The 15,312-nt window shown below is 37.8% G+C and overlaps 3 protein-coding genes across 5 annotated transcripts; 1 reads left to right on the top strand and 2 right to left on the bottom strand.

Annotated features, from left to right (window-relative positions):
• The first annotated feature begins 699 nt into the window (after positions 1-699).
• On the top strand, positions 700-5,338 carry LOC137965876 (scarecrow-like protein 21). Of its 3 annotated transcripts, XM_068812248.1 has the most exons (3): positions 703-748; positions 2,058-2,206; positions 3,194-5,338. In XM_068812248.1, exon 3 carries the CDS (start codon positions 3,428-3,430, stop codon positions 5,051-5,053), a length of 1,626 nt encoding a protein of 541 aa, XP_068668349.1. In that variant the 5' UTR covers positions 703-748; positions 2,058-2,206; positions 3,194-3,427; the 3' UTR covers positions 5,054-5,338. The 3 variants fall into 3 exon arrangements, with proteins under 3 accessions (XP_068668350.1, XP_068668349.1, XP_068668351.1); XM_068812249.1 differs by lacking the exon at positions 2,058-2,206 and having other exon boundaries at positions 700-748; XM_068812250.1 differs by lacking the exon at positions 2,058-2,206 and having other exon boundaries at positions 723-831.
• Positions 5,339-5,654: 316 nt separating this feature from the next.
• On the bottom strand, positions 5,655-6,736 carry LOC137966344 (uncharacterized). The gene is made up of 3 exons (XM_068812928.1): positions 6,518-6,736; positions 6,080-6,286; positions 5,655-5,963 (listed from the first exon to the last, which is right to left on the bottom strand). The coding sequence occupies exons 1-3, from the start codon at positions 6,734-6,736 to the stop codon at positions 5,655-5,657; spliced, it is 735 nt and encodes a 244-aa protein (XP_068669029.1).
• Positions 6,737-10,287: 3,551 nt separating this feature from the next.
• LOC137966343 (uncharacterized) lies at positions 10,288-10,884 on the bottom strand. Its single transcript, XM_068812927.1, has one exon. It carries the CDS (start codon positions 10,882-10,884, stop codon positions 10,288-10,290), a length of 597 nt encoding a protein of 198 aa, XP_068669028.1.
• Positions 10,885-15,312: the final 4,428 nt, after the last annotated feature.

The raw sequence follows: 15,312 nt of genomic DNA, 5'->3' as shown, positions 1-15,312 counted from the left end.
TCGACAAGTAGTAAGGATTATTTAGCTATGGTTTGCTCGGAAAAAAAAGTGTTTCCGTAAATATGCTCTATTTCGCAGTTTCAACCGATCATACCCCAACGAACCCTTGTTTTATTTCACAAATTAAATTAAAAACTGTTGAGATATATGAAGACTTGATAACGAGTTATCTATTTATTTATATTTTTATAAAAAATAAAATAAAAAATACAAAAATAAAATTATCGATATAGGAAGTTATTTGGTCACATAATAGGTTGGAATTATTTTTTTATTAACATAAATACATATAATTATAAGTAATTTTATGTACTTAAAATTTAAATATTATAAAACCAAAATAGAATTACATAATCGAATTAATTTACTCATTTTTACAATGAACTATGTGACAACGGCTAGCCAATACACCTAAAGACCAATCTGTTAGGTACGAAAAACTACCGCCTACAAGAGTGGACCGGTTTACTAACCGGATTGGCAGTTATTTCATCTTCATGAGTTGTTAGGGGTTTGAGGGTATTTTAGTCATTTAAAGATATTTAAAATCATTTTTAGACAAACTCGGACATGCAGAAAAATCCAAAGGTAGTTTGGTAGTTTTGGCACGAAATGGGGGCGTTAAATTACTCTTTCTTTGCTCGGACATCCAGTTGATTCTTTCTTTAATGGTGGCCGTGGTGTACCAATGCACGAAGACTCCCTTTGAACCTGCACTGAAATCTGAGGAGTGAGGACCCTCTGAGAGGTAACCTCGGCAATCCTTAAAATTCCTCAGGAAATTCTTTAACTTCATGTTATGGATATGGGTTCTGTCCCTTGTGCAAGCTGGTATGAGATTTGTTTTTGATTGAGCTGTTCGTTTTTGGGATCTTGCTTGAGTTTGAGCTGAGATGGAGGTGCGGTTTAATTTGTTTGTTGTGATAATCGTTTCTTTGACGGAAAGTTTTAGTGTCTTCTCCTCTTAATTCTCTGTTCTCTTATTATTATTATTTTTTTTGGGTTCAGTTTTTTCGACGAAACAGATTTACTTCTAACTTTGACTAGTTCGCTGTCTTCTGGAGTACTTTGACTCTGTTTGAGCTGAAAGATGAATCTATTTTTAGAACACGGTAGCTTTTTTGTTTGAACGAAATTATTCAGTAATGGAATTCGAAAGTGGCAAGGATTTATCTGGTCTGGAATTCTCTTTTGTGTCTTCTTCTTTGGAGAGTACGACTTACATGATTGGAAAGTTTGAAGTTTTCGTCTTGGCATGATTTTGGTGGGATTTGATGGTGAATTGAACTATTCTGGTTGAGAGTACATGGCTTTAGGTAGGATCTTGTGAAGCCTCTTGGGACTTCTCTATTTTTCCGAATTTTCATTTTTCTCTCAGTATTGGTTCGCAGCTAAATAAGCCCTACCAATTCTTCCTTATTAGATTTCGCTGTTCTCTGAAGGGGTTCGAGGTTGGTCTGAATTGATGTTTTGTTGTGCACTACGGTTTTTCCGTCCAAAGAGCTGCTGTTTTTCTGAAACGTGTCAGTCAATTATGTTCTAGATAGTTCTGGTTCACAAGTATAGCAAGCGGGCTTTTTCTTCTCTGAAGTAATTCTCTTATGCTTAAATTATGGCAAATTCTGCAGTGGAGGTCAAGACTTATGATTTGAGGGCTTCTTGTCTTAGAAATTGATGTTCCCTCCGTATCTGGGATAGTTTGTGGTGGTCCTGACTGAAGATCCTTTAGCCTGTTCCATGATTTCTAAACTTCTTGAGTCATAACCACTGTTAACGTGATAGAAATTGTGGGATCTACAAGTATTTTTCCACCTTCAGTTTCTTTGTTTAAATAAATACCTCTTACAGACATTAACTTGCTTTATCCTAGACTTAGGAGTACACTTCGGGTTTTGTGTGGAACTGAGCCAAGTTTCTTGTATTCACGGGTAAGCTTGGAAAGTATTTGCAATGGTAACCAACTTCACATATTTGTGGTGTTGTCAGTATTATTTTCTGCAATCATCTTTGCTTATAATTACATCAAATTTACCAACTTTGGTTCTCTTCTTGTTTAGATAGTATCTTGAGCTGGCCTCATGAACAATGGCCATAAAGTGTTGGAAACTGGAAGCAAATTCAATCTCAGCTGCTATCGATTATAAGAGATGCAATATTTCTTGAATAGATAAGGGCGAAAAAGAAAGAAAGTTAAATGCAAGATAAGGTGCTCTAGAATTGACTAACCTTCCGTATTCGAAGAATTATTTCGAAGTTGATTTTAAATTTCCCCTTGTGAACATATCCATTGAGAATTGCATTTACACTTTCTTTGATACCAATAATTTTCTTTTGTTCCCATTTTATTATGAACTTTACTTAATGGATGAATAAAGTTTGAAATATATTGGCTTGCTGAATATAGCACATCAAGAGAATACTTCTTGTCTGTTTAATTTAAAATCTACTTTTGACATTATTGTGCTTGCATAACCTTTCTCAACATTTCAAATTTAGTCCATCCTTGTTGTCACTTGGTGAAATTTATGCACGTTGTCAATGAAACAGAGTAAATATTTTTGTTTCCTTGGTCACTGTTCTCGTGTTTTCTCCTGATTTAGCTGGCCCACTCACTGATTCTATATCCTTCAATTCTGTTAATGCAACTAGCACTGCATCACAGAATTTCTGAACAGAGCCTAAAATATGTTACAAAATTAGCATGTTAATTCAGCATCTCTTTCTGTCTGTGTTTTGCTTTCTGTGATTTCTGGTAGGTCGTCTTTCTGTCAAGCCATGAACATGGAAAAACTATTAATCTATTGTAGTTCCCAATTCTCTTATCATATCTCTGAAAAGCTGGGGAGTAGTTTAATATTTTTCTTTTAAAACACTTCTCGGTTATATCAGTGAAAAGCCAGTGTCATTGGCATATGCGTTTTGACATTGAACTATGCTATCCTAGTGCTGTTGCATGTAACTTTTGGTGCATGTGCATGTTTAAATCCATGTCACCATTCCCAAGTATGTTGGGGTTGGCAACGTTCATCCCCCTTCACCCTCCTGCATTATCTTGTAGCTCCATTATGTATGTAAATGTTGTGTGGTTCTTTGCCATTTCCTTTGGTATCTTTCGTTTTAGTTTTGTAAATGCAACACATATTACAATAATGGCAGGTCTTGATTTCACTTACTTTCTTCAATCTTTATGCAGACGGCACCAGCTTTTTTAAACATTTAAAGCCATCAAGTCGTGGAATGACTGCTTGAAGGGCGTTCTTTGTCTTTTTGTGATACTTCAACTGAGATATGGGATGCTCTTGTTGCTTCTAGCATTGGAACAATTCTCATTAGTCGATCATTGATATTGCTTGAGGAAGGCCAAACAATTTTTTTCCAACTCGCTTGCATCTCAACCTTCTGTTGAGATCATATCAGTCTGTCATCAATGCAAGCTTCAAAGAGACAAGGAAATGAAAACAGGTCTCACGCTTTGTATTATGCACATAATTCTCATCCAGTTCAGGACATAGAGTCATATTGTCAGCCCCAGGATATCTACTCAGATGGTGTGTCCAATGGAGGCAGCTTTGCAAACCACACTTCTCAAGGGCAACACTGCACCGTAGAATCATCCTCTGCAACTGGTAGCTATAATGTGTATAACTCTTCGTCATCTCTCAGTTTCTCACCCAGCGGAAGCCCGACATCACAACAAGAGTCCCAGTCATATCCATCAGACCAACATCACTCACCAGACATTAATTACGGTTCACCTGTTAGTGGGTCTTGTGTTACTGAGGATGTACATGGTTTGCAGCACAAGCTAAGAGAATTAGAAACTGTCATGTTGGGTCCTGATTCTGACATAGTTGACAACTTTGAGAGCACCTCTCCAGGTCCTAACTCAATGATACCCAACAAGTGGAAACAGTTGATGGAGATAATTAGAGGAGATCTAAGAGAGGTGCTTATTGCTTGTGGAAAAGCTGTCTCTGATAATGATATGGTTAGTGCAGAATGGTTGATGGCTGAATTAAGACCGATGGTTTCGGTTTCAGGAGAGCCTCTTCAGCGGCTTGGTGCCTATATGCTTGAAGGTCTTGTTGCAAGGTTGGCTTCCTCAGGAAGTTCGATTTACAAAGCCCTAAAATGCAAGGAGCCAGCAAGTTCCGAACTTCTCTCTTACATGCACATACTTTATGAAGTTTGCCCATACTTCAAATTTGGGTATATGTCAGCCAATGGTGCCATTGCTGAAGCTTTGAAGGATGCAGATCGAGTCCACATAATCGACTTTCAGATTGCTCAGGGAAGCCAATGGATTACCCTAATTCAAGCTCTGTCTGCGAGGCCTGGTGGTCCTCCACATGTACGCATAACTGGTGTTGATGATTCTCATTCTGCCTATGCTCGAGGAGGTGGGCTCTACATTGTAGGACAGAGGCTGGCAAGACTTGCTGATTCTTGCAATGTGCCTTTTGAATTCCATGCTGCAGCCATGTCAGGCTGTGAAGTTGAAATGGAGCATTTGCGTGTTCGACCTGGGGAGGCCTTGGCAGTTAACTTTCCTTTTCAATTGCATCATATGCCTGATGAGAGTGTAAGCACTGAGAATCACCGGGATCGGCTCTTGAGGTTGGTGAAAAGCTTATCACCAAAGGTAGTCACTCTAGTAGAACAAGAATCTAATACGAATACTGCCCCTTTCTTTCCGAGGTTTGTAGAGACACTTAGTTACTACAGTGCCATCTTTGAGTCCATAGATGTGACTCTACCAAGGGAGAACAAGGAAAGGATTAGTGTGGAGCAACACTGCTTGGCTCGTGATATAGTTAACATCATTGCATGTGAGGGGGCTGAAAGGGTCGAACGACATGAGCTTTTGGGGAAGTGGCGGGCTCGCTTCATGATGGCAGGGTTTAGTCCTTATCCACTGAGCTCGTTAGTGAACAACACCATTAGAAGTTTGTTGCAGAGTTACTGTGAGAACTATAGATTAGAAGAAAGAGATGGAGCACTTTATCTTGGTTGGATAAACAGACCGCTGGTTGTTTCAAGTGCATGGAGATGAATGAACAATGATTTGCTGGCTGCTTCAAGAGAGACATGGTGATTGAGTAGGAACACGTTTAAAAGTTTTTAGCTTCTTGAGTAGGAACACGTTCTTTAATGGCGAGTGGTGTCTTTAGAGAACCCAGTATCTTCTTATACTACAGGAGATCTCAAAATGAGAGATCAAGTGCTCGGTAGAAGGATACAGTTAAATATACTTCTTATCAGATTATGCTCTCCCTGGCTAATTTAGTGGCTGTAAATCAGTTAGTGTTGGACACGGATATACTTCTCTCATGTTTTCAATAAGATTTTATCTATGGTAATTGACTCTGAAAAGTGTATTTACTGTCCACGTTCCTTACCTGAAAACCCCCATACCTGTTTAAATCGAAACAAACAACAAACTGCTGTAAAACTGGTTTGTTTTATCATATTCTGTTTTTACTTAGACTGATCCAGTGTTGCTCATGATCAACTTGCATTGTCATGTTACAATAGTAGATACCAAATTGATCCATTTTCTCAAATCATCAAATTGAACTAGAATGGAGGTGATTGAGTTATTGAGATGCGACTTTATGGACTTATTTCTTAGTCTCACTAGCCCTGTTCTTATCTCATGAATATGTAATCACAAAGCATGGTAGGATGCCATGGCGGTTAATTACAGATAAATCTTCACGCCCATATGAATCAAAAAGTCCCATTTTGCTTCCTTCAGCTGTATCAGCTACATCAGGTACAGTCCCAGCTATCACCCTACAAAGCACCACAGCCTTATTTTCCTCCCCTCTCCTCCCAGTGCCCTTGCAATGTCTATTGCTGCTTGCAGACAACCTGGTTTCATTTATCTTTGCATCGTCAGCTCTAAACACTGGCTGAATGATCCGGCAGACGCCGCAAGTGGCGTTGCAGCAGAGTTCAGTCTGTTGGCGTTTGAAGTGCAGCAGGACATGGTTGTGACATAGAATCTCAACAGCTCGTTCCCGTCGACTAGACTTCGTGGGTGTCTCTTGCTATTGCTTCGAGCATGTTTCTTCACCATCTCTCTGTAGTCTTCAAACTTCTCGAGGACCTCTGGCAGATTTGTCACCTTTAAGATTCGTTCGATCTTCCTCACTTGCTTCCAGATTGAGGTTGTGTGGAAGATGATTGTGACGACGTTTCGAGAAATGTCACCTGTCTTGAGCTCTAGTTGCATGTATACCATTTGTAAAGCATTAAGTTGGGTAGTGAAGAGTGAGAAAAACTGGAAGAAAAACTAAAGATTTCATGAACGCAGCATCTGAGTGGAAGCAGAATTTTATTGATTCCTGTTGCATTGTGAGACAATCTTTGCTAAAAAAATTCTATCTTCTTGTAAATGGACAGCCTAGTTGCCGTCTCTTGGTGAAAAGTGTATTAGAAATTTTTTTTGTAAAAGTCTTTCATTTAGAGATTTCATGACAATCCAGAAAGAGAAACTACTAAGAATACAGACAGTACTGTACTCACCGCGGAATCTTTCTGGCCCGGAGTTCTGCCAGACTTTTTCGTCACTGGCGTGGTATTCTCTCTCTACACAAGTAATCTCTCTCTTCCGATTCACTTTCCCGTCGCCATCTTTTCTGTTCTTCACCATCTCCGGCCGGAAAACTGCAGTCACTCTCAGCTGGCTGCAGTTCATGTTCTCCTTGAACGATGACCAGGCTGCATACATCTCCCTCAATAGTACCTCTTCCTCCTTTTTTTTTTTTTGCAAACAAGGCTCGACATTGCTGGCCCAGGGTTTTATTCAGGGAAGATACTGAACCTCGCCATGGGATTGAAGCCGCACCTCCTGCGCGGAGAAAACAGCGACAACGTGGCACGCCAGTGATTGCATGACTGAGCCTGAACACGGACAAGGGCGAATTGAAGAGGTTACGTAGTCACATTGCAGAGAATTTCAACGTTCCCAGCAACCAGCCGCGAGAAAGTGATAGCATTCAGGCCCCAACAAAGATAAAACCCTAAATGGAAATATGTAAATAGAGATCTTCCCACGGCTTCATATTCAACATTGTGCCCTCTGTTAACAAGAAAAAACTGCGTGCCACCTGTTTGCTAGCTAGGCCACCATTAACGCTGGGATGCTCACAGAATCCAGATTCTTCTTTCCCTACTGGAATAAGCAGTGGCAGGCTGGTGGGCGTTTGTTGTTTTGTTTCCGAATTACCCGGCATTGAAGACCTGTTTTGACGGGTAGCCTGCAGTTCTGTGCTCCTTCTGGGAAGTAGCAGATACGCAAATGTCAACAAATGCCTTGCTCATCGTGTCTGCTAGCCTTCTTAAAAAACGTAAAATCTGGTGATTCCTATCAGCTTTTGGAAAGTGTGTCCGGCGATTTCACCCCGAGACTTGCCCATCTCACAAGTACTCTCATAATTTGAAACTGAATTGGTGATTAGATTTGAGATTTTGAAAAAATAATTCCTTAATCCTTGTTAGTTTTTGTGCATCATTTACTTTGAAATCGTATATTTAATCTAACAAGACAATTTTGGTGGCATTTTATTGTTTTAAGAAATTTGGGATTATAAAACCCAAGTATTTTTGTGTATGTAATTTGAAATAAATTGATCGTTCTTGGTGAAGTTTATTTGAACTAGAGTGCTCTTTATCTGTAATATCTACCTTACTAAAATACTATTGTATTTTTTGTAAGTAACCCTTGCATTATTGGGTCAAGCTTTGGCAAGGCAAGACTCTCATCACCTCAATGCTATTGAGAATGGCCTGTGTGGCCAAAGATGAAAAGGTTACTAAGCCTTAGCTACTATTGTTGTGAGTCATAAGTTCTTGTAGAGGTAAGTGGTGCTACAAATCCTTTAGTCTATCCAAGCCTTATGTGCCTAGAGAGTTGCTACTACAAAAATACCTTTGTCGATCTAGGCGCTCTGTAAGCTACTCGCACATCTATTTGTGGGTCTATGTTGGATAACATGGTTTGTTATTGCATTCTTATGTGAGGATGAATTGTTATAAATTGGTTATTGAGATGCTTAAGTTCCTATGTAGACAATATTGCAATTGATCTTAGAAGCAATTTATTGTAAATGCCATTAGAAACTCCAACGCTCAAACACTTGAGAGTGGATTAACATTCCTAGACAGTTGATTGTGGATTACTATAAATCTCTATGTTCTTTGTGTAATTGTATGAACGTTTGTGCTTGAACTCTAATTTAATTTTTACATTGCAAAAATTAATTTATAAAATTGCAAACACATATATGAGTTAAACAATTTTTTTTTTTCAAAAGGAGTCAAAATTGCAACAAAGCTAACAAACCCATTCCATTGACTGACCGACTGGAATTACATGTGCAATGCAACACAACTTATCCCTTGATTTTTGCAATATATAGGCTTATTTTTACTAAACTCAAAGGTTAATATATGCGGTAGAGATTTATAAATGCTTGTGGATGAAATTTAAATTTCTACTATTATTTGATGTTTGACTGGATCAATTGTTCTTGAATTGTGATGAAAATTTGTTTATTTCGAATGTTGCAACTATGTGAAATAATCTTAGCAAATGTTGTTTGATCTTTTGAGTAATTCGAGTCCCTGGGAAGTTCGATTCTTCAAACAACTATAGATCTAAGTTTTGGAAGAAGAGGTCGCCAACTTGCAAGTAAGAAGATCCAAAATCAAATTAAGGTCCGTTAGTCGTATTTGCCAGAAAATACTAATAATTTAAAATAAACATAATCAATTATAATACAAAATAAATCAATTATAATTAATTTGAACAAAATGATTACTTATAGCAATATATTATAATTAATTTAAATTGTTACTAAAACTAAAAATTATAATGCATAGAACAAAAACTATAACTATTGAAAATAAATTTTTACCCTCCTATGACTCTAATTCTCCTTTATGATAAACTATTGGGTGTCGCTTGTTTCTAATTCTTCTTTACAAACCATTAGTGATCGCATCGCACCCTATCGGTGCGTATCTAGTACACCAAAATCCAATACAAATTAATCGATACACCCCCTATATCAGCCTGTATCAACTAATACAAGGTGTATCCGATATTCTAAAATCCAAGATGTATTGACTGATATAGGTAACCATGTTACTAACAACTCATTCTCCAAGTCTATGTTTTCCCTTAATCAAAATATATTTAAGCCGCAAACATTATACAACAAGTGTATCTTTAATATGTTCTTATTTTCTAGAAACCCATATCAACCGAGACGCCCATCTATTTATTGGATTCAAATTTCTGTTATCAATTTAAAAATTATTTTATAACCAAAATAGTGAATACCAGATTTATGTCAACTACTTAAAAATATTTTTAATTTATAATAATTTATAATAGCTTCAATGACATATTTTCTTAGTCATTTGATCATAAATCAATTTTATTAATGAATTTCATCTGCACTTGTCATAATGTTATACAAAAATTTGCATTTTATTGTACTTTTTATAGGCCACACTAACGTAAAAAAGTACATTCTTTATGGAAAGTAGATCTACTTGGAATTCATTTTCACTTTCTCTAGGTCCCCTCGAGAGGTGACAAATAATACTACAACCAGGTTTCAGGTCTCATGATGTCACGTCATAAAAACAAAATTGGTAAAAAAGAATAGAAAAATAAAAAAACTAGTGAAGCAAATATTACCATATCATTAAGTAGCATACCAAAGTTTTTAATTTTTCCTCATATCAAATTTAATTTCATGTGACATCCTTCAATAGCTTAAATTGCTTTCTTGTAGCCCTGTTTGGCCGGTTTTCTTCAACGCATGTTACAATAAAAATCACAAACGCTCGTTCTCTTTTGAAATAATTTTTTATTAACACATTTTTTCTGGAGCTTAGAAAGTACTTATTAATGATATTCTTAGATAATATATAAATTTATTTTATTTGAAAAGGAGTATGTGACCACTTCTCATACACATTACAATAATTTCTTATTAATTTTTTATTAACACATTTTTTCTGGAGCTTAGAAAGTACTTATTAATGATATTCTTAGATAATATATAAATTTATTTTATTTGAAAAGGAGTACGTGACCACTTCTCATACACATTACAATAATTTCTTATGACATGGTCAAATTTTCTGAAATCATCAAACAGAACTGGAACTGGAACTGGAACTGGAATGGAGGTGATTGAGTTATTGAGATTCGACTTTATGGACTTATTTCTTACATGATTTGGTCTCACTAGCACTGTTCTTATCTCATGAATATGTAATCACAAAGCATGGTAGGATGCCATGGCGGTTAATTACAGATAAATCTTCACGCCCATATGAATCAAAAAGTCCCATTTTGCTTCCTTCAGCTGAATCAGCTACATCAGGTACAGTCCCAGCTATCACCCTACAAAGCACCACAGCCTTATTTTCCTCCCCTCTCCTCCCAGTGCCCTTGCAATGTGTATTGCTGCTTGCAGACAACCTGGTTTCATTTATCTTTGCATCGTCAGCTCTAAACACTGGCTGAATGAGCCGGCAGACACCGCAAGCGGCGTTGCAGCAGAGTTCAGTCATTTTGTTGTCGTTTGAAGTGCAGCAGGGCATGGTTGTGACATAGAATCTCAACAGCTCGTTCCCGTCGACTAGACTTCGTGGGTGTCTCTTGCTATTGCTTCGAGCATGTTTCTTCACCATCTCTCTGTAGTCTTCAAACTTCTCGAGGACCTCTGGCAGATTTGTCACCTTTAAGATTCGTTCGATCTTCCTACCTTGCTTCCAGATTGAGGTTGTGTGGAAGATGGTTTTGACGACGTTCCGAGAAATGTCACCTGTCTCGAGCTCTAGTTGCATGGATACCATTTGTAAAGCATTAAGTTGGGTAGTGAAGAGTGAGAAAAACTTGGTAGAAAATCTAAAGATTTCATGAATGCAGCATCTGAGTGGAAGCAGAATTTTATTGATTCCTGTTGCATTGTGAGACAATCTTTGCTAAAAAAATTGTATCTTCTTGTAAATGGACAGCCTAGTTGCCGTCTCTTGGTGAAAAGTGTATCAGAAAAAAAACTTTGTAAAAGTTTTTAACTTGCATTAACGCTAAGAATACAGACAGTACTGCACTCACCGCGGAATCTTTCTGGGCCGGAGTTCTGCCAGACATTTTCGTCACTGGCGTGGTATTCTCTCTTTACACAACTAATCTCTCTCTTCCGATTCACCTTCCCGTCGCCATCTTTTCCGTCCTTCACCATCTCCGTCCGGAAAACAGCAGTCACGCTCAGCTGGCTGCAGTTCATGTTCTCCTTGAATGATGACCAAGCTGCATACATCTCCCTCAATAGTACCTCTTCCTCCCCTTTTTTTGCAAACAAGCACGACAATGCTGGCCCAGGGTTTTATTCAGGGAGGATACTGAACCTGGCCATGGGATTGAAACCGCACCTCCTGTTCGGAGAAAAGAGAGCCAACGTGGCGCGACAGTGATTGCATGATTGAGCCTGAACACGGACAAGGGCGAATTGAAGAGGTTATGTGGCCACATTGCAGAGAATTTCGACGTTCCCAGACAACAGCCACTAGCATTCAGGCCCCGACAAAGATAAAAGCCAAAATGGAAATATGTAAATTGACATCCTCCCTTGGCTTCATATTCAATATTGTGCACTCGCTCTGCCGACAACTCGAGCAGAAAAAAACTGCGTGGTAGGCCACCATTTTCGCTAGGATGCTCATGGAATTCAGATTCGTCTTTCCCTACTGGAATCAGCAGTGACAGGCTGGTGGGCGTTTGTTGTTTTGTTTCCGAATTATCCGACAGTAAAGACCTGTTTTGGCGGGTACCCTGCGGTTATGTGCTCCTTCTGGGAAGTAGCAGATACGCAAATGTCAACAAATGCCTTGCTCATCGTGTGTGATAGCCTACTTAAAACTGTAAAACCTGGTGATTCTTATAAGCTTTTGGAAAGTGTTTCTCAGCATGGATTTTTGGTCTTCTTACAAGATTGTTGGAAATTCGAACAGTTTGAAGAGCATCGATTGGTACAATCGGGAAAGAAACTGGAAATTTTACAAAATTATTCAGTTTGCCGTTCCTCTTCTATTCATCAGTTATATACCAAGTGGTGTGGGTGAAGAGGGAAAGTAGGCCAAGCCAGGTATGCCAACCGTATCTTCACAAACACTGTGTACCCTCATTCCAAAAAAAGTTGAGGAAAAAAAATGAAGGTTTTAATCCAGGCAAGATATGCCTTTGTAAACCCAAGCACTCTCACCAATTTGACTTTACTCTGGGTTTTGAAATTTGAAATCTAATAATTTGAGGACTTAATTGAGTTGGTTGGTTGAATACGTATTTAGGATAGGTGTATTTATTTATATTGAGCATATATTGTAATATCCACCCTACTGAAAAATTATTGTATTTTTTGTAAATAACCCTTGCAATATTGGGTCAAGCTTTGGCAAGGCAAAACTGTGGTCACCTCAATGCCATTGAGAATGGCCTGTGCAGCGAAATAAGAAAAGGTTACTAAGCCTTAGCTACTATTGTTGTGAGCCATAAGTCCTTGTAGCAAAGGGTGGCTTCGAACCGAGCCGGCTCGCGAACCGCTCGAGTTCGGCTCGGTTTTGGCTCGATTCGAAACGTTATATTTCGAGCTCGAGCTGAGCTCGAACTCAGGGATGGGCTCGTTTACATTAACGAGTCGAGCTCGAGCAGAGCCCGGTTCGGCTCGTCGGCTCGCGAGCCGATTCGTTAATATAACGAGCGATTTGGGGATCGGGAGACCTCTCTTCGATTCGGGAAACCTCTCTTCGTTTCGCCTACAAAACCCATACCTCTCTCTGCCATTTCCATGCCGTTTCAGTGTGATTTCTTGCGAAAATCGCTGTCCGTCGGCAGGTATTCAGGGGAAATGGGGGATTTGGTCTTCAAATCCCTCGTTCTCCCTCTCCCTCTTCGATTCCTCGATTTCTTCCTCTGCAATTTCTGTCTCTTCTTCCTCTACGATTTCTTTCTCTTCTTCCTCTTCGATTTTTTCATCCAAAGTTTTTCCTCACCGACGAGACAAAATCGACGGTCCGACGGAAGGAGGTAAGATTTTTATTTAATCTTTCTGTTTTTTTTTGTCACCGAGCTAACCTAAAAAATCTCTAACTCTCGCTTCGTTTCTCAGCTTCATTTCTCACCAGTGCTCCTTCATTCTTGGAAAGTCTTTTTGGATATCCGAATGGCAAACACTCTATTTCTGTAAGAAAATGTTATTTTTCTCAGCTTTGTTTTTTTTTTCCCGATATTTCCAGCTGACAGTTCGAAGTACACTCAGGAAGAAATCATTGGAAGAAAACTGGTATGAATTTTATTTCATGATTTTGAGTGTTGATACGGTTTGATTTTTTGAAACGGTGAGTTCTTGATTTAAGGGTAGAAGGTAAGAAGATCATTTTATACAGATTGTATAAGGTTGACCTATTTTATTCTCTTAATTTTTTTTCATTTTGTTTTATTTTTTGCTTGAGTGTGCCATCAATTGCATTCTAGCTGGCTGAGAGCCAGGAAACTTCATATTAAGCTAACATTCAAGAAGGAAAGGAAGGGTGGGGGAGAAAAATCCCCCACCTTGTCATTTGTTATGTTTTTGTATATCTCAGAATGACTTACTAAGCTCAAGTGCTATAATGTTTGGAAAATAGTTGGTTGGTTGTCAATGATTTTTTTGCTCAAATTCCATTGTTCTTCATAAATGAAGTTATTATTCTAGACTTTCAAATATTTTTATGTTGTGGGATCTTGTTTCTTTTTTGCCTTCTTATTTTTAGGTGTCTGACCTCTTATAAAATTTTGTACGTTTATCATACATTTCAGCAATAAACATCAATGGTATTCAGATTGTTACTTGATATATTTTAGCAATGGAATTTTATTTCATGATTTTGAGTGTTAATAACATATTCTGTTCAATATTACTTTATTATAGTTAATGGAATCAGGAGCTTTCTTAATTGCATCCAACTTCTCTTTATTATAAAAAAGAATAAAAAAAGTTAGTTTTTGTCCTTCTTTCTTAATTCTCATTGAACTTATATCTACTGCTGTTCTCAAATGTTATATGGCTTGATGTATTAGCAAAAGTGATTTGATAATTCCTTTTCTATCTTTTGGAAATTGAGATCTTGTGTGTGAACCTTTGATGTCTTAAATTTACTCATTGGATGATATATGATGCCTAAACCTTGTCAAATGTTCATATTTTGTTGAATTGATACGTTAGATATAGACGAATGTAAATTATCTCTCTTTTTTACAATCGATTTTTATCCTTCCTCTTCGATTTCTTCATCCGAAGTTCTTCCTCGTTGACGAGACGAAAGCGACGGTCCGACGGGAGGTAAGATTTTTATTTAATGTTTTTTTTTTTGTCGCCGACCTAACCCTACAAAATTTCTAACTCTCGCTTCGTTTCAGCAGTGCTCCTTCATTCTTGGAAAGACTTTTGGAGTCCCTGAACGGCGAACACACTTTCGGGTTCTGTAAGTGTTGATTTTTTTTTTTTATCATTAATTTCTTGGTATTGAAGTTGAATTTCATCAGAATATTATAAGAGAATGTTGGTGTGCTTATTTCCTTATCTTAGAAGTTTTAAAATTTATACATAAAAAAAGGATCGTTATATTGGACTGGAAACTATTGGGTGCAGGGCTATTGGCTCAAAGAGACCCCACTGCATTGAAAGACAAGGGTCGTTCCCGATTGTCACAATGTCACGTACTTTCCTCTAAGAATAAACAAGTATCTTAAATTATGTGTACGAGCTTTGTTGTTCGGATAACTTTCTTTTCTTTATGTTTTAAATTTGTAAATTTTTTTTTGTAGAAGTAACAATGTCAACACCTCCTCAATTGACATCAATAATTAACACTAGTTCTAGTGTGACTATAAATAGTGACTCAACTACACCAGAGTCACTACCCTCTATCATAGAAGTGGGCCCAGATGAAATTACCATAAATGAGGATGAAGGTGATTCTACTCATGCTTCAAAAAGACAAAAAAAGTCTCATGTGTGGTTTGAATTCAAAGAAGTATCACTTAATGGTACAAAAAAGGCTCAGTGTGTTCATTGTAAAATTAATTTGAGTGTTATTAGTAGTGGAGTGACCACACATATGAGTCGACATTTGAAACGTTGCACTAGTAGAAAAGTGGCAATGAGAAAACAAAAAACCTTAAATTTTCAACCAGTGGGAATGGGGTCTAATGTTGATCAGAGTCCATCTGGACTTCCTTTTATG

The sequence above is a fragment of the Aristolochia californica genome, unplaced genomic scaffold, assembly GCF_029961685.1.
Source record: "Aristolochia californica isolate CCGP_79_NKW_82.1479 unplaced genomic scaffold, dmAriCali1.0.hap1 SCAF_5, whole genome shotgun sequence".
Taxonomy (NCBI): domain Eukaryota; kingdom Viridiplantae; phylum Streptophyta; class Magnoliopsida; order Piperales; family Aristolochiaceae; genus Aristolochia; species Aristolochia californica.
This window is presented reverse-complemented; position numbering and strand designations above follow the sequence as displayed.

Bases quoted from the DNA above. Each gene is read 5' to 3' on its own strand.
- LOC137966343 (XM_068812927.1), bottom strand. From the start codon at position 10,884: ATGGTATCCATGCAACTAGAGCTCGAGACAGGTGACATTTCTCGGAAC.
- LOC137966344 (XM_068812928.1), bottom strand. From the start codon at position 6,736: ATGTATGCAGCCTGGTCATCGTTCAAGGAGAACATGAACTGCAGCCAG. The intron at 6,287-6,517 runs GTCTGTATTCTT...TTTTTCTTCCAG, and splicing joins TCCGCGGTGAGTACAGTACT to TTTTTCTCACTCTTCACTAC. The intron at 5,964-6,079 runs GTGAAGAAACAT...AAACGCCAACAG, and splicing joins TTGAAGACTACAGAGAGATG to ACTGAACTCTGCTGCAACGC.
- LOC137965876 (XM_068812249.1), top strand. From the start codon at position 3,428: ATGCAAGCTTCAAAGAGACAAGGAAATGAAAACAGGTCTCACGCTTTG.